The sequence below is a fragment of the Pantherophis guttatus genome, chromosome 1 (assembly GCF_059756535.1).
Source record: "Pantherophis guttatus breed Tessera chromosome 1, ASM5975653v1, whole genome shotgun sequence".
In the NCBI taxonomy this organism is placed as follows: domain Eukaryota; kingdom Metazoa; phylum Chordata; class Lepidosauria; order Squamata; family Colubridae; genus Pantherophis; species Pantherophis guttatus.
Window position 1 is genome coordinate 113,764,358 of NC_142063.1, and position 17,981 is coordinate 113,782,338.

Consider the following 17,981-nt stretch of genomic DNA (forward strand, 5'->3'; position numbering starts at 1 on the left):
AAAAATACTTTTAAAAGCCTCTGACGATCCCAGCTGAGCTGCGTGATCATCAGAGGCTTTTTTTTTACTTTTAAAAGCATTTTTTCAGCTGAAGAGGTTGTAGAAAAAATGCTTTTAAAAGTAAAAAAAGAGCCTCTGATAATCGTGCGACTCAGCTGGGCATGGGGGGGGGGTACGCAGGGATTTTTGCTACCGGTTTCTGAACCACCCGCTTCCATCGCTAGCAAACCGGGAGCATTTCACCCCTGATTTTATCCCTTCCCTCTGAGAAGTGCAATTGTTGGGCATTTTTCCAGAAGAACCTGGTCATGGATTGGCTCAAGCCCAAACTGGTTGAAGTCACTTTCTGCTTATGATTGTGATTAACTTCCTCCTGCAGAGGAGCCTGTAGTGAGAGGTGTCATTTTTCTCTTAAAAGCCCATCATGATATTCTTACAGACCTCCTTCCTGACAAAAGCAGACCCATTGAGGGTCAAACTAGATCATAATCTGGAGTAAATGTCCGGTCCATAGTGACAATGGTGTCTCAATCTCTCCCTTCTCCCCATTTGGATTTTTCACCATAGGAAACCAGGCCTTGGGTCAACACCTGCACTGCAAGCTTAGAAGCCCCAATCTCTTTGAAGGATCTTTCAAAGATGGATAGAAATCATGTCTTTCCTGCGGTGATAACAAATTAGCATGTTTGTCTTTCCCAGATTCAGAGAACTGGTCTTATTTTGTGTGTTTTCCTTCCATAGGCCATCCAAATCATGATTGGGTTGCTCCACGTTGGCTTTGGGGCTGTCTCGCATCAGCTATTTTCTCTTCACTATTTTACCTTGAATGGAATTGGAGGTTATCCCTTTTGGGGAGGGTTATTTGTAAGTATGTGTACATTTTTGTTGAGTCATACACCATGGTAGTAATGGCCAACAGATATAGGTACCTATAAAAGTCCTGTTTGCATTGGAGCCTATATGGCTTCTCATGAGTGCCAGATTTTTCTGAATTTTTTTCTGTTGATATTTCCAGTGGACCAAAATAAATCCTTTTCTCTTTCTTTTACCATAGTTCATTTCTACTGGATCACTATGTGTAGCAGCCATGACCCATCCAAGTCCTGATTTGGTGAGAAACCTATGTAGCATTTGAATTTCCTTTATGCTATCTTTTTATAAGCACTCAGGACCTTTTATTTTGTCAATTCTCTTCAGATACTGCTCAGTTAGTAAATCAACATTTAGGAAAGAAAAGCAAACTCAAAAGACCCACCCATTTCCTTCTTCGATCAACTTTTACTTCCAAGTCCTGCTTCCATTGAAAGTTCTATGTCAACAGTAGGGAATGTTTAATCATCCAGAATTTGAGCCTCCTCTGGTCCCCATTTTGCGTTGGGCTTCTTGCCAAGTTCCCTTCCTGATGTGCAACCTGCAACACTCCAGGTCCTATCAGTTCCATGACAAAAATGAGAGAAGCTTGAGAGAGTCAATGACCATGATGTGGGTGCTTGTTCTACTAGAGCTTCCTTAATTGCTACTAGTAATGTTGCTGAGCAAAAAGGTGTCTTCTTGAGTTCTCTAGTCTTGAACCAGAGCCCCAACATGCCGCCTCCTTCTTCTCCTCCTTTTCCTCCTCTTTCTCCATCTTGATAGAGGTTCCTGTTTCAAAAGTGTTCCAACATGAAAACAACATTAGGAATCAGCTCAACATGTTAGGAGTAAAAGTATGGAACAAGTGTGGGAATCCTCCCTGGAATCAAAGAGAGAGCTGTTGGTAGCCCTCCTACAAAGAGCAAAAAAAGTCCCTTCCTCTTTATTGTGACTGTTCCTTGTCTCTATTCCAGTTAGGGCTTTCCAAGATGGAGGACTGGTAGGATATATGCTTCTCTCGCTCGGCTTTTAAGTTTTTATTACGTCTTTTATTGCGGTTTCTTTTTAACTGTGCTTTCAGCTTTTACCCCCCGATTCTTGCAGGGGAGTTTTAATGCAAAATTGCATACCAGTTAATTTTTCAACTCTCGCCCGGCAACTCCCATTTTACTCTGGCAATGAGCCCGGTTTTACAATTCTTCTGATATCTCTGTTTGTTAGGCCTAATTGCCTGGCCCAGCGCCCTGCCTTCATTACTCATACTGCTTACGAACAACTCGGCAAATGTTGCCTATGAGCTGCTTTAACTGCTCTGACTGCTTTGATGTATATGGGCTGACCTCTGTTGAAGCTTTACCCATATGATTTGTTTCTAACCTTTCCCCTATAAGCCAGGGATTGTTTTAATCTACTATCAGAACGTTAACCTGCTTTGGGCCTTATTATTACCCAATATCCTCCATCAAGAGATCAACTGGCTGCCCTGATATGAGTCCACACAAACGTTGTCGTTCCTTGTTCCCGAGGGACCCCTGTGTGGAGACCTCCCTTGAAAACACAATGGGCCCCTTGCCTAAGATCAAAAAGACTAACACCATGAAATTGAACCAAAATCCGAACATATCAATTACTTCCTTGGACGAATTCTTCCAAACTTTAATATCTCTGGAGTCTCTGCCCACCTCTCCTTTGGAAGAATCGGAATCCCTGGCTGCCTCACTCTGCAACACACCTTCTTTGCTGGACTGTCTGACACCATCAGATGCTAGTTCTGTCTTGCCCTGTTTCACTGCTTTGCCGTCCCCTATCGACTCAGTTCAGCCCTCGGATATCCGGCTTTTGCAACAGTTCTGTCTCCGTCTGGCCGACTCTATTACCCTTTTGACATCCTCTGTTGGAGTGCTGGACGGCAAAGTGGAATCCCTTAGTAAGTCGGCCTCAGCATCACATTCATGTGGAACCAACAGACATGCACTGGGCCCGTCCCGAATGGATAGCCATCTCCCTCCATGACTGACGCCGTTAGTGAATCTCCAATTGCTCTCAGCCAACCTATGTCTGAACCTGGCCCATTCTCACTTTAACAAGCAAGACTGGACCAACCGTAAAACCATATTAGACACATTGAGGCTCTTATCCAATTCTCACATCCTGAACAATGAGCTGCTTTCTGTGGAATAGCTTCCTAGCACATTCCACCACAAACGCCTGATTCTCAAATTCAGCTCATCCAAGACCCCCTCACTTTTATGTGGTCTTCGCAACCATCTGACCCACTTTGGAGTCTTCCCTCAGAGATGCTTTATAAATACCCATCTATCCTCCCTTGGGAGGAAGCCGATCAACGTGGACACTTGTCGTCGGATGTGGACGGAGTGCAAGGACCTTCACACGGAAGCTGGTAGCCTTTTGAGGGATTCAACTACCAGTTCCACAAATCCGCTGGCGACCCAGCAACAACAGGAGGACGACCTCTGGACTAGAAATGTTGCGCTCCCAGATCAATCCCTCTCTACCTCTGATTCTGAAGGCCTATCAGGACTCGGCCCCTTATCTCTGACCACTTGTTCCCCTCCTCCTCCGAGAATCTCGCCTCCCAAAATGCCACACTCTCAGTCCCCATAACTGGCTGGTTTGATCTTTCAGACCCCTCGGGCACCCCCTCTTTCCCCGTCTATCATCACCAAATCACATAACGGCTGCATTTCTTTTGATGACAATAACACCATACAGTTGTCCCCCCTGACAGTTCTACCTGTACGACATTCAAGCCACTACCGAGACCAGGACGATAACCTCAGTCCAAATCTGGCTTCCCATCAGAATTCTTCAAGAACTAATAATGACCCTAAAACTAAGCAAGGAAACCAAGACAAGATAACAGATTTTTTCGGTCTAACTGTCCCCTGATCCTTCCACCAGCCCCCTGTTCCTTCTAAATGACAGTCAAAGATCCACTCTCCAACTCTTCCTTGGTCCATCATGAGTTAGAACATCACAGGGTGGGCATCCAAAAAAGCCGACCCGGACTTTTTGAACTACCTCAAAAACTTTCAAATTCTCATATTTCAGGAAACGTGGGAGGTCAATGACATTTTGCTATTTGGTTTTGAAATCATATCCCTGCCAGCCCGTCCCTCACTGCTTGGTGGTCGTTCGAAGGGCGGCCTTGCAACAGGTATCTCCCTGGATTTGCACGCAAATGTGGCTCTTGTGGACTCTCTTCCCCCTTATGCCCAGGCAAATTTGATATCCATTGGGAAGCTCTTGCTCCTGGTGTTTAATGTCTACCTTCTTCCCGGGGGCTCTCACCGGGACTTGGATGAGCTGTGGGCCGGTCTGGAAGACTTTCTCATTACCATCATACTTAGATTCCCTCATTCTCTGGTTCTTCTGGCGGGGGATCTAAACGCCGCATTGCGGGGACTTGGGAAACCCTAGTTGCCTTTCGCTGGTGGACAGGCCTGGCCAGGGATGACCATCCCCTGGATACCCTGAAAGGGAGAGTTTCCAAGGATCGGAAAGTTGACAAAGCGGGGACCTGCTTAGCTCTCCTTACCATCAAACTAGACCTCTTCCCCCTTAATGGCAGATGTGCCCCAGATGTCCCCGGGGAATTTACCCACTTGGCCAAAAATGGCAACAGCACAATAGACTATACTTTGGTTTCGAGACCATACTTTTTGCCATACATTTCTTCCTTCAAAGTAGACGACAGGATTTTCAGTGACCACCTTCCTCTCATTACGGTTGCACAGCTATATAGACGTCAAGGCCATCCCGCTCACATGGTCTCAATAGACTCTAATCCCAGAGGCTCCCCGATGTTGCCAAAATGGTCAAAGTCTCTGGCCCTTTTCCACGTACGCTTTTATCATCAAGAAGCAGCCAATACCTTGTCAGCCTTAATCGGCACCAAGGCCACACCTGGTGTGCTACTGACCACCTTCACTGAGTGGAAACGGTCTTATAGCCTCTTTTCAGCCCCCCACCATTATCCCTGGTAGAGTTTCCCGGAGGAAGGGAGCCCCTTGGTTTAACTCACAGTGCAAACAAGCCAGGAACCATATGAGATTTATATATTCTGCCCACAAATGAACAGGTTCATCGACGCCCCCCCCCCTGCTTATTTCGAGGCCAAGAAAGCATACAAGCTAGCCCTTTCAAGAGCTAAGCAAGACTGGCACCGGCTAAGGTGGAACGCATTACTAGAGGTTGCGAAATCCAGCAACCCTCGAGATTTCTGGAGTCTGTTAAACAGGAGGCCAACTAGTAGGCTCACTCATTCCATCTCTGCCACTACATGGGAACTCTTTCTACGCCGAGTCTTTTACGACACTGACGTGCCAGTTTCTTCAACCTCAGGCTCTCTTCCTAACCACCTTCCCAGATGGCCTCCTGTTGAACCATCCATGATTGCCAAGCTAATCGGACAACTCAAACTTCGAAAAGCCCCCGGCCCAGATCTCATCCCAGCCGAAGCCATCCTAGCCCATAAGGACTGGTGGACCCCGGTTCTTACCGAGGTATTCAATGCGATCAACCAAACAGGCCTTATCCCCAGGCTCTGGAAGGATGCCATAATCATCCCAATACATAAGAAAGGCACCAACTCCGATCCTGGCAACTTCCATAACATCAGTCTTCTTTCAATTTTGGGGAAACTCTGTGCCCGCTATCTCCTGTCCAAACTGGAGTGCTGGGCTGAAGAGGCCAACCTGCTCGGTTATGAGCAGGCGGGGTTCCGTCCAGACCACTCTACAATTGACCATGCTTTGATCCTCCACCATCTTGCCATAAAATATTCTACCCCCAGGAAGGGTCGTCTCTGCGTTGCCTTTATAGATCTAAAGGCTGCCTTCGACAGCATCCCTAGAGCTAAGTTGTGGGCCAAACTTTCCGCCTGGGGTATTGACAAAAGATTACTCTGGCTTATCTCCCAATTGCATGACAGAACAGAAGCAAAAGTACGCCTTACCCAGCAGGGGGATCTTTCTAATGCTATCCCAGTTAACAAGGGTGTTAGGCAGGGGTGTATACTGGCATCCATTCTCTTTAATTTATATATCAGTGACTGGAGAAAGGCATTTTCGGATCACATGGTTTACATCCATGCCCCTAGATTAGCTGATTATAGATGTCCGCTCCTGCTCTACACTGACGATGCCGCAATACTTTCATTTTCCCGGGTGGGCCTATGTAGAGCCTTAAAAACCCTTTCTGCTTATTGCTCTGCTAACCAACTGCATATAAACCACTAAGTCTAAAATCATGGTTTTTGCAAGAAGCAGGAAAATTTATCATTGGAACCTTGATGGCATCCCAGTGGAACAGGTCCACAGATTTCAATATCTAGGTATCCTCTTTCAATCCGATACCAAGTGGCCTGCTCAGGTTAAGTCTCTCTGTAATAAGGCTAAGATTTCCACCCATGCCCTCGTGCACTTTTTTCATACTGAGGGAGCTCATCACATCCCCTCAGCAATAAAAGTCTACAGGGCAAAGGTGATAACTGCTATCACCTATGGCACCCCCCTCTGGGTCCAATCCAGCATTTCCTCTCTTGAGTCTGCCCACAGCCTGTTCCTACGCCGTTTGATGGGAGTCCCTCCCTGCGTAAGTAATGCCACAATTCGTTTGGAACTGGGCATATCCTCACTGGCTACAATCTTGTAGAAACGTGCAATTGGCTATTGGTTGTCCCTGTGGACTAGACTCCCAGGCTATTACTTAGGCCAATGCCTATGGCGAGACCCTTTTCATAGTCCCTGGGCCCATAATATCCATACAAAACTTTTGAAGATCAGGATTTCCCCCATTGAAGCTTTTATTTTAGGCCCTGATGCTGCCAAATCATTGATTTTTCAATGGCTGGACGACATTGATAGACAATTAAATCTGGCAAACGGATCGGGAACATGCTTACCATTTTCCCTTGGTATTGTTTCCTTGCCTCACCCTCCACCTTATCTCTCCATGTTACACTCTATCAAACATAGACTCGCATTTATGAAGGCATGATTTAACGTGATCCCCTCGAGTATCCTCGACAGTAGGCTCTTGGGGGGAGTAAAATCCATCTATTGTACATGTGATGGCCGATCACCGGAATCTCTGTTCCACATTACATTCGCATGTCCCCACTACTGAGACATAAGATCAAGATTCATTTCTCCTATTTCCCAGAGATTCCCTGGTTCACCTGATCTGTTCAGCCTTTATTTCCTACTCCAGGACACAGACCCCAATATAACTCCAAAGGTGGCAAATTTTTTTGCTGCAGTCGTGGCTGAAAAAAAACAGGGGAAGAGACGGGTAACCCCTACGGCAGAGGATCATTAGTATTGTTAGTACAGAGTGTATCTAAGGCAGTAGATGGTGTACTGTCATATGATCTATCTATATTTGTAAAATATACTCCCCTTCTATGTGTATTTTAATTTGGTCTTTGACCGCAATAAAAGCTTGCTTACTTACTTACTTACTCCTACAAAGAGCTTACTTTCTCTCCCTCCCCTGATTTAAAATGTGTTCATGGCAGGGTGGATTTGATTTAAATCAAGTTGTCTCCCCTCTAGTAAAGAGTCGATTTAAATCATAATTTTTGTCATCTCTGTCCCACAGCAGCTCCTCCTCTCACCTGCTGTTGACTCACCAACAGTCCGAATATTGCAGAATATACAGCCTCATGCTACATAACTAAGCTCCATTTCATGCTGAATAAACTAAATTAGTAATGTATCTTAAATAGAAAATCATTTTTAGATAGATTTTACTCCAAAAGCATTTTATTAAAATAAATTTGATAAAAATAAAAACAATCTGATTTAAATTAAAAAAATCAGTTTTTTTTTATTTTTTAAAAAATTGATTTTTATCCATCCTGGTTCATGGCAACATAGAAATGTTTTTGTCTTGTAAAGGAATACAGTGTGGATTCAAAAAAAGAAAAATTACCATCTTGATAGAAAAATACTACATTCCTGACAGGGGAGAACTAAAGACAGAGCAATTTTTAAATGTTCAGAATTCTCACTACTGGCTCCAAGGGTTTCTCCATTCCCATCTCTCTAGTAGCCTCACTTTAATGTTGTATAATGTTAAAGAGCATTTAACATTAACATTTAACACTTAGAGTGCATTGTGCCCTAAAATAAACAGTGCAGGGTTTCTTTAACCGAAACATTAAGGATGAATAATCCTTACCAGTTTTCCTGTCACTGTTAACCATTTGGCCTTGAGTGGAGACTAACATTCAGAAACAAGAAATTTGACAGTGAAAAATCTTCAAATGAATTGTGGTGTTTGCCTTTCCACTGTGGAAAACTCTGTTGCTGCTGCTGTTTGACATCTATGATTTTAATGGAGGTTGTCTGGTTTCACCACTGACTGGTTATGGGTCATTAAACATACACATAGATTGAATTCTGTTGCTGTTTTTCCCATGGCTGGGTCTAATGTTTTTATGCTTTGTATTTAATAAGACCTATGCTGACACCGTAACTGTATTTTCTCTCTTTCTGGTGTATTGCTGTTTCAGGTGAAATCCAGTGTAGGAATGAACATCGCAAGTGCTATAATGGCATTAACTGGTATCATCCTCTATACGTGCAAGATAATCATCATCACTATTCCTGTAAATAATGCTACAGTTGTAATTGTAAGTAAACCAACCTCTTTTTAAATTTTAGCTTCACGTGCAGAATCCAGAAGGAGATTATGTATGCAGTTGGGATATCCCAAACCCTTTGACTTTTGTTTGAAATCTTTCCTTGAATAAGTCTCAGTCCCAAAGACATGTATGTGTGTATGTGTGTGTATACGTACATATGTGTGTGTATACATATACATATACATAAACGTATACATATACATATACATATACATATACATATACATATACATATACATATACATCAGTGGTGGGTTGCGCCTGGTTCGGCCTGGTTCGGCCCAGCTAGTAGCGGTGACGATGTGACATCACCAAACTAGTTCTCTTTGCTTGGGAGCTGGGCCCTCCCACCCGCCCCCACGTTATTCTTACCTTTATTTCTTCTTTTTTAGCCCAGTTGACAGGCGCGGCAGAGTGGATTGCCGCACCTCCGCTGGGCAGATACCTAACGCGCTTGCGCAAAGCGTGTGCATGAAGAAAACTGGTGGTAACGCCAGTTGGAACCCATCACTGATATACATATACATGAAGGGATGCGGTGGCTTAGTGGGTAAGATGCTGAGCTTGTTGATCGAAAGGTCGGCAGTTGAGCGGTTCGAATTCCTAGTGCCGCATAATGGGGTGAGCTCCCGTTTCTTGTCCCAGCTTCTGCCCACCTAGAAGTTCAAAAGCATGTAAAAAATGCAAGTAGAAAAATAGGGACCACCTTTGGTGGAAAAGTAACAGCGTTCTGTGTGCCTTTGGTGTTTAGTCATGCCAGCCACATGATCACGGAGATGTCTTCGGATAGCGCTGGCTCTTCGGCTTTGAAACGGAGATGAACACCGCCCCCTAGAGTCAGGAATGACTAGCACATATGTGTGAGGGGAACCTTTACCTTTACCTATACCTATACCTATACATGTTAAATAAGGGCAAGCAATATTCTGATCATCGAGGCTAAAAATGTGTAGGACTTCTTTCTTCTCCAGTTTTTGTTTTTTTGGTGGGGAGGGAGATAGATTTTTTAAAAGTGGTAAATGTGTTTTAGACATACCTATTGATTATGTCTCTGTACAGTATAAAAATTGGTTGTTTTACAGTAGGTCTAGGGTGGTCATGCAAAACAAAGGAGTGTGTAAGAGTTCTAAATAGCATAGTATTTCTCCATTTCCATCTCTCTAGTTGCCTAGCTGTACATGTTGAAATCTATTCATTTCCTGCCACCCCCACATCCTCATCCCTTCTTTACATTTGCCACCCAGTTTTAGAAAACTGTAATTTAGGTAATTTCTGAAGTGTGGATAGTTTAGAACCACACTGATACCTGGGATCAATGGCTTGAATTTTTAGTATTTTTTTGTAAAGTGCTGTCCTTTGCTTTCTTATTAGGGTTAAATCATAGTAGTATCACATCCAGGACTTTTTTCCTTTCCAGACTGACAGATGATTGGAAAGAAGTTGGGTAAAGAAAATAGATCTAGCTGCACCCTTATTGAGGAGGGGAAACAATATATCTTAGACTGGCTGAATCTAAATCACGTTGGCTGCCCTTAACCATATTCTGTTGATGCCAATTTTCCCATGAGATTGCCTTTACTTTATCCTCAGCCCATGAGTAAGATTTAGACCTGATGTGAATAAGTCATTATTAGCTGTACTGGTATAAAACTAGTCTTTTCCTCTCTCTTATTCTGAGCCCATCCAACCACAGCTTCAAGGTGTATAAAATCTATTTCCCTTCCCCCGTTATCTTGGAGAGAAAGAGAAAGTCGGGTGACCAAGAGTGGATATGTTAGGACAGTGGGGAGGCCTGTCGCTTTTCCTCTTTGGACTAGCCAGCCTCTGTCTTAACCATTTCTTTCTTCTTCTCCCTTAGCACTTTTTGAGGTCTCCTATCCATCCCCCCCCCTCTCCTCCATCATCCCAAGGGTGCTTTTCCAGGTGGCAAATGGACTGTGTTTTTCTATGAAGACGTTTAGCTTCTCATCCAAGAAGCTTCTTCAGCTCTGACTGGATGGTGGCCTCAACAACCCTCTAAAAGGATGCAAATGACCAGCTGTCTGCAAGGAGTATAAATCCTTCCATTCCCCACCATCCAGTCAGAGCTGAAGAAGCTTCTTGGAGCAAAACTTCTCCACAGGAAAACAAGCAAGTCCAGTTGTCTCTTGAAAAAGCACCTTGCATGGCCTGGATGACTAAGAATCTCCCTAGACCCTCTCCTCCATTACTTCTCTCCAGGCAGCAGGAAAACAGGCCCTCTAAATTTCCTATTGGGAAATGAAGGGCAAACACAATACACCTATTTACTTTGACAGTGAGGTGGACAGTATCTACATTTGTTAATTAAGTAAAATAAATCTATTTGTAGTATGGTTTAATCTCTCTGCCCTTCTCTGGCAGAAATGATGGCTTCAGCTAGTCTGTTTCAGATCTTCTACTTTGCAGGATACATCTAATTGTGGCATGAGCTGCTTTCCTCTTTTCAGAAGATTAGTAGTGCTCCTGCTATCAGTACCCATTGTCTTTTCATATGTATTTATTTTACCTTAAATTTAACTTGAGAGATGCACAAACTGAGGGTGGAAGGAAGGTACAGCAGATTCCCCATTTCTGTTGTAGTACCCTGAGTGATGGATGTTTTCCTTACTGACTGATGATATGCTGAAAATGGATGGCAACAAAGTCAGAGGAGAAAACTAGTCTGTAACAGGTGGGGTTTTTAGAAGCCAGGGCAATAACATTCAAGAGTAAATCAGAACAGGTGCAACAATGGGCAGGAAAGGGACTGGCAATAGGGACTAGGGATTTGCTGCCTTCATTATTTTTGATATTTATTCAAGGATAAGTTACACACATAGTACTTTGACTCAGTTGATTAGATTCAGGAGATACCACACATTGAAACAAGGCTCTTCCAAAGCAACAGGTACAAGTCAGATTTTATCTGAATGATTATAAGTGGTCCAGGGGGACAGGAACGGAGATGGTATATTTTCCAAATAAGGAAAATGTGTAGGTGCAGAATGAATTAGTTTGCTTTCACTGCTGTGGGTTCTGTCCCTTGTGACTCTTGGGGTAATTTAGGAGAACATACACCCAAAATGTTCTAATGTGTTTGGGTCATCCTAACCTGAACACCTTGTTGTGGGGAACATGTCCCTTTAAATAAGGAAGCAGAGGAATTGGAGGTAAGCAAAAGAAAGCATATTTCACTGACATGCAGTGGGAGGGATCACTGGAAGCAGCTGGGGATCCCTTTTAATAATGAAGCACAAAGTAAAATAAAATACATACCACTACATTAAGTTCTCAGCAAATTACAACTATCTTTCCACATGTCTACAGGATACTGTACGGCAAGTCAGTTATGGCTTCTCCAGTCTGTTTCTCTTGTTCAGCCTGCTGGAGTTTTGCATCGCTGTTTCCCTGGCTCATTTTGGGTGCCAGGCAACTTGCTGTAGTGGTGCCCAGGTAACTATTTGATACTTCAATAATAGCTTTAGCAGTTCTCATTGTTAAAGAATGTAAAGAAGATTGTCTGTTTTTCTTCTTTATATTTGCACTCCACCTAACCTGACCTTTTGCTTGTTTCTTTGCTATTACCCTGAACAATTTGTGAGAAAAATTGGTAACTCATGTTACCCAATAAGCTTTATAACTAGGAGACGTTTGAATTGTGATCCAACATCCTGTGATTTATTTGCTTCTGCATATGAATAATTAGATGATGTGAATTTTTCCCAGCTTCTGTTTTGCTAGAGTGAATGTCATGAATATAACACAGTTTGTGTGGTCTATTTATTTATTTATTTGATTTATATGCTATTTATAATATAATATAATATAATATAATATAATATAATATAATATAATATAATATAATATAATATAATATAATATAATATAATATAATATAATATAATATAATATAATATAATATAATATAATATATTATTATATGATATTTATATATCACTGATTTATAATTCAGTGATGCAGAAGTTGATGTCTCCATTTTAGAGGGCTCAGTTCTAACTATTGTTACTTTAGTAGTGTGACTACATTAATTTAAAGTATCTGTCACTTGATCACATTTTCTCTCAATGCTACCATTTTTTTAAAAATAACATTATTTTTAAATCTCAGACAAACAACTGAATACATGACCACCATATGCTACCTAAGATCTCCATATATAGATCTGGTAATAAAGGGGTTCTGTCAGCACTACAAAGGCCTTTGAAAAAATCAGTTGGAAACAATTGAATTACCAACCACGGACCTACATTTGGCATTGGCAAGTTTTGTGGTGGGTCAGAAAGCCACGTCTGTCCCTTGTTAGACAATTGGCTTCCTTTTGTACCAATAACAAACATACTCTCAACCTTTCAGAAATGCTTTAGATTAATTTGAGAGGGAGAAAATGGGACAGAAGAAAGACTGAAGGGGGTAAATACGATCGGACCTGACAAAACAGAAGAACTCTAAAAATACAGTAGTGGCCAAAATTGTGGAAACCTTTTGGGAAAAGTGTATTTTTGAGGTTTGATGGCTAATAACACCACTTTTTTTGAGTTTCAAGATAATCCTATTCCATTGCTGGAATGCCCTGGGAATAGCCCAGACCTTAACTCAATTGAAAATCTATGGAGCCAACTAAAGAAACTTGTTAAGTCAGAAGCCACCCAGCAATAAAACCCAGTTAATGGAAGCAATAATTCAATCTTGGTTTCACATTATAACAGCTTCAGAACTAAAAGATTTGGTTCACTTCTTGGAAAGACGTTGTAAGGCATTAATTCATGCTAAGGGTTACCCAACTAAGTATTAACTGACGTGATAATTTTTGTATATCTCATTATTTCTACATTTTACTTTTCTTCTTTATACTGTAACTGCTATTCTAATAGTAAATCCTTCATAAAAGTTATTGCATAACATTCTTGATTAAATTATTTTCCCATTGATATATAATTTTATGGTACTACTCCCCCCCCCAAAATGTGGTGTTATTAGCTAGTTTTAGAAAATACACTTTTCCCAAAAGGTTTCCACAATTTTGGCCACTACTGTATTGCAAGCAGCTAAGTCAGCATACTGAGATACCTGTCTTAGGGTCCATGTTGCTCTCTAGCTTGCTTGTTTTCTTGCAGATGTTTCATTACTCAAACTAGGTAACATCATCAGTTTTATTAGTTGGGTAATAAAACATCTGCAAAAAAACAACTAAGCTCAGGATCCCCTTATTTTAATCAAGGTCCCCTTATTTCAACCCTGAGCTTCAAAAAATTTTCTGATACCTGTATCAGTTCACAGGAACTGCCAATTGAATCCATTATAGAAACCAAAATAATAACTTCCCTGGAGGGAAATGCATCTTCTTTGGGCCTTTAAAAAGTTAAAGTAAGTTAATAATCTGATAGCTTTTGTGAATAAATCATGAGATTATTATTTATTTATTTATATGCTCCTCAATTAAGCTGGTCCCTAGAAGGTTTACAACAACCCAGTAACCATATGAATACAGAAACATAAAATATAAGCAATATAAAACTGCAATAAAAACCTAACACACAAAATAAAATCAGTCCTCAAAGGTCCTCAGAAGAAGCCAGTTGACTTCTCTTACCACTCATCACTTTCCAGAGGACCATCCCAGTTGGTACCATCTTTATTTCAGAAGGGCATCTATTCCATACAGAGGATACTCAGTAGGGTGGGGGTGGGGGTGGGGTTTATCTTCCACTTGTTGATAAGTAGACGGGAGATCCTGAGCTAAACGTGTAGATAAAGCTGGCAGTTTTGATCAGGAAAAGTTACTGAAATGCCTAGTCCCTAAATCATTTGCTTGGGTTTTTTTTTTTTTTGCTTTAATTTATATGCCGCCCTTCTCCAGAGACTCAGGGCGGATTACACTGTAATAGTTAAGCAATGTTAATGTATAGTTTTAAATAATTCTCTATCAGGACTGTGAGCTATCTAGGATTTCAACCTGTTGGTGAGACAGCCAGCATCACAGTTAAACACACACAACTAGACAAACTAGTCCTCCTACCCAGAGTAACAGATGCGTCCCTGAGTATTTTTTTGTATTAACTATTCTTTTCTGTTACAGCCAACCAATCATTTTGTGCCTTACCAAATTATGGGAGATGAAGCAGTCACAACTGAACAAAATCCTCCTCCTCCAGCAATTTACAATAACATGGTTACCACATCTCAATAAAACAAGAAGGAAATGTGAGAAGTGTTGCGACAGAGGTTTCAGGAAAAGCAATGTATTTCATATTTCTTTAGTTTGTCCTCTGGCTTCCTAATTTATTTTTCAATTGCAGCCTTTAAACACCAAATTAACTGATGGTAAATTTAAAAGTTCTTCTATTTTACTTAATCGCTATAACGCTTCCCAAGAAGGAAGAATTTGTTCTGCAAATATCAGCAAATTTATGAGGAAATGTACTCCCTACAGTGGATGATAGAAACTGTTTATTACTCTCTTCTTTATACTCTGGATGACGTTTGTTTTTTATGACAAATATAGAATTAAGTAGGAGTTCTGATGCTGCAAAAAAGAAAAAACAGCTACTAAAATTAAAACAAAATTATTAATAAAACATGTCATTGACACAATTCAGATAGCTTTCCACTTACGACTGCAATTTGGACCAGAACATCCATTGCTAAGTGAGGCAGTGAAGTGAGTTGTGTCCGATTTATGACCTTTTTTGCCACTGTTATTACGTGAATTATTCTGGTTGTTAAGTGACTCACATAGAGCTTAAGTGAATCTGATTTCCCACACTTTAAAATCCAGCTGGGAAGGTCACAAATAGCAATTACTGGCATGCCAGAACTGTCATACATTCATGCTGGTTGCCAAGCATCTTGAGTTTTGATCCCGTGACCATGGGGAGGCTGCGACCTGTGAGGACTGGTCATGAGTCCTTTTTTTCAGTTCTGTTGTAACTTTGAATGGTCACTAAATGACCAGTTGTAAGTTGAGAACTACCTGTAATAGTGGTTGCATAATCACTGTGATCCCAAAACAGAAGAAGTTTGCATATAACTACAGTATTCCATATTGTTAGGGCACTTAAGTTGATCAAAGCACAGATTCCATGCAAATTGCCATTTTTTGTTCTTTTTACTATCATCTCCAACAGGGGAAGCTGTGAACACATTCATTATCTGACCTTGAAGAGTTTACAATTGTGTAAACATGCAATTCCAAAATCAAAGCCATTCATACTTTTAGGGGAGGGTATATGCAGTGGGTGGGGGGTGGGGGGGTTATATGACCTCTTTACAATCTGTGGACTTCAATTCCTGAGCCAGCAATGGCTAATTTAGGTATTCCTGGAGTTGAAGTTCATAAAGGTTCCAGAGTTGCCCATCCCTGGTGAATGCCCAAAGAGACTCAATTGAAATGTATAGAAAATTTGCTGCTTGTCCTTAATTACAAGGTGAAAAACTTGACTCCTGCAATGATCTTTGCAGATGTACAGAATGTACATTTGCACAGTTTTTTAGGTTTAAGGCAGGGGTGAAATGCTACCGGTTCGGACCAAACTGGTAGCGATGGCGGCGGGTGGTTCGGAGAACCGGTAGCGATGGCAGTGTGAGGCTCCACCCACCCGCCTGGTCGTTGTTACTTACTTAAACAGGAAGTAATCTGTTTTATACTGTCCAAGTGTGTATGTGACACGCATGCATGGTGTGTATGTGACGTGCAGGCACAGTGCATGCACTTCCGAACCGGTAGGGAAGGTAAGTAGATTTTACCCCTGGTTTAAGTTGATAGGCAGTATCCTGAGTATAATCTAGCTCAGTTGAACTGGTGTCACTTTTTACTTCGCTTTTTCAACGAATCTGCCTTGTGGTGCAGCCAGAACAATTTTGAACTGAATACACTCAAAACTAGTTATGATAGTAGATTTTAGGAGAAATCCTGCTATTCTACCACCTCCTACAATACTAAACAACACAATATTAACCATAGAGACTTTCAAGTTTCTAGGTTCTATAATACCTCAAGACTTAAAATGGGCACCCAAGATCAAAAACATCATCAAAAAAGGAAAACAAATAATGCTCTTCTTGGGCCAACTCAGAAAGCTCAGGCTGCCCAAGGAGCTGCTGATACAGTTCTACGGAGGAATAATTGAGTCTGTCATTTGCACTTCTATAACCGTCTGGTTTGGCATTGCAACCAAACAAGACAAACACAGACTTCAATGGATAGTTAGAACTGCAGAAAAAACAATTGCTACCAGCCTGCCTTCCATTTAGGACCTGTATACTGCATGAGCTAGAAAGGACTGTGAAAATATCTGCAGACCCCTAACATGCTGGACATAAATTGTTTCAATTCCTTCTCTCAAGACAACACTAGGGCATTGCATGCCAAAACAAGCTACCAAGTAGGGTTGTATTACTATTATCCTTACCTTTCCTATTACCTATTTTCTTATCCTTTATGACTAAGTATCCTAGTATGATATATGTTGATTGCTTATTTAGTATCCTATGATTATCACTGAGTGTTGTATGATTTATGATGAATGTATTTTATTATTATGGTCATGATTTATCACTTCTTGCTTGTATGTACACTGAGGGCTTATGCACTGGAAACAAATTCCTTGTGGGTCAAATCACACTTGGCCAATAAAAGATTCTGTTCTGTTCTGTTTTGTTCTGTTATTCTATTCTGCTCTGCTCTGCTCTGCTATATTCTATTCTATTCATAACATTGCCAAAAAGGCATTAAGAGTTGTTAACCTAATCTTGCGTAACTTCTTCTCCGGTAATATTGTATTGTATCTGTCAATGAGGGACACTGTGGCTCAGTGGCTAAGACACTGAGCTTGTCGAATGAAAGGTCAGCAGTTCAAATCCCTAGTTCCGCGTAACGGGGTGAGCTCCCGTTACTTATCCAGCTTCTGCCAACCTAGTAGTTTGAAAGCACGTAAAAAATGCAAGTAGAAAAATAGGGACCACCTTGGGTGGGAAGGTAACAGTGTTCCATGTGCCTTTGGTGTTTAGTCATGTGGGCCACATGACCACGGAGACGTCTTCAGACAGCGCTGGCTCTTTGGCTTTGAAACGGAGATGAGCACTGCCCCCTAGAGTCAGGAACGACTAGCACATATGTGGGAGGGGTAATCATTACCTAAAGAACCTCCAGTTTTGTTTTTGGATTTATTTATTTATTGAATTTAAAAACCCTTCAGTTCCAGTTCAAATCTAGTTGTTCCTCAATATAACTTCAAGATAATGTAACAAATAATACAAAAACATCAAAGCAAAATAAGAAGTAGTTGTCAGTAATGGACTACTCAAGTGTAATATATAAATTATTGTAGCACTGTGATGATATCCATGTTACTAGCAGCAATATACCTAAATATGTATAAGTGGAGACAAGTATGTTCTTAGATTCTTGTTGTTAATCAAAGAATAAAGTTCTTCATAT

General features: G+C 41.3%; 1 protein-coding gene across 3 annotated transcripts in view; it reads left to right on the plus strand.

Annotated features, from left to right (window-relative positions):
• The window catches only part of LOC117667068 (membrane-spanning 4-domains subfamily A member 15-like), a 31,243-nt gene extending 14,049 nt beyond the window's left edge, over nucleotides 1-17,194 (plus strand). For all 3 annotated transcript variants that reach the window (XM_034420243.3, XM_034420242.3, XM_087881506.1), the window contains 5 exons: nucleotides 742-864; nucleotides 1,055-1,111; nucleotides 8,393-8,512; nucleotides 11,852-11,977; nucleotides 14,622-17,194. In XM_034420243.3, the coding sequence (XP_034276134.2) occupies nucleotides 742-864; nucleotides 1,055-1,111; nucleotides 8,393-8,512; nucleotides 11,852-11,977; nucleotides 14,622-14,732 (537 nt within the window). In that variant the 3' untranslated portion in view covers nucleotides 14,733-17,194. The remainder of the gene's footprint in view (nucleotides 1-741; nucleotides 865-1,054; nucleotides 1,112-8,392; nucleotides 8,513-11,851; nucleotides 11,978-14,621) is intronic.
• The last annotated feature ends 787 nt before the right edge of the window (nucleotides 17,195-17,981 follow it).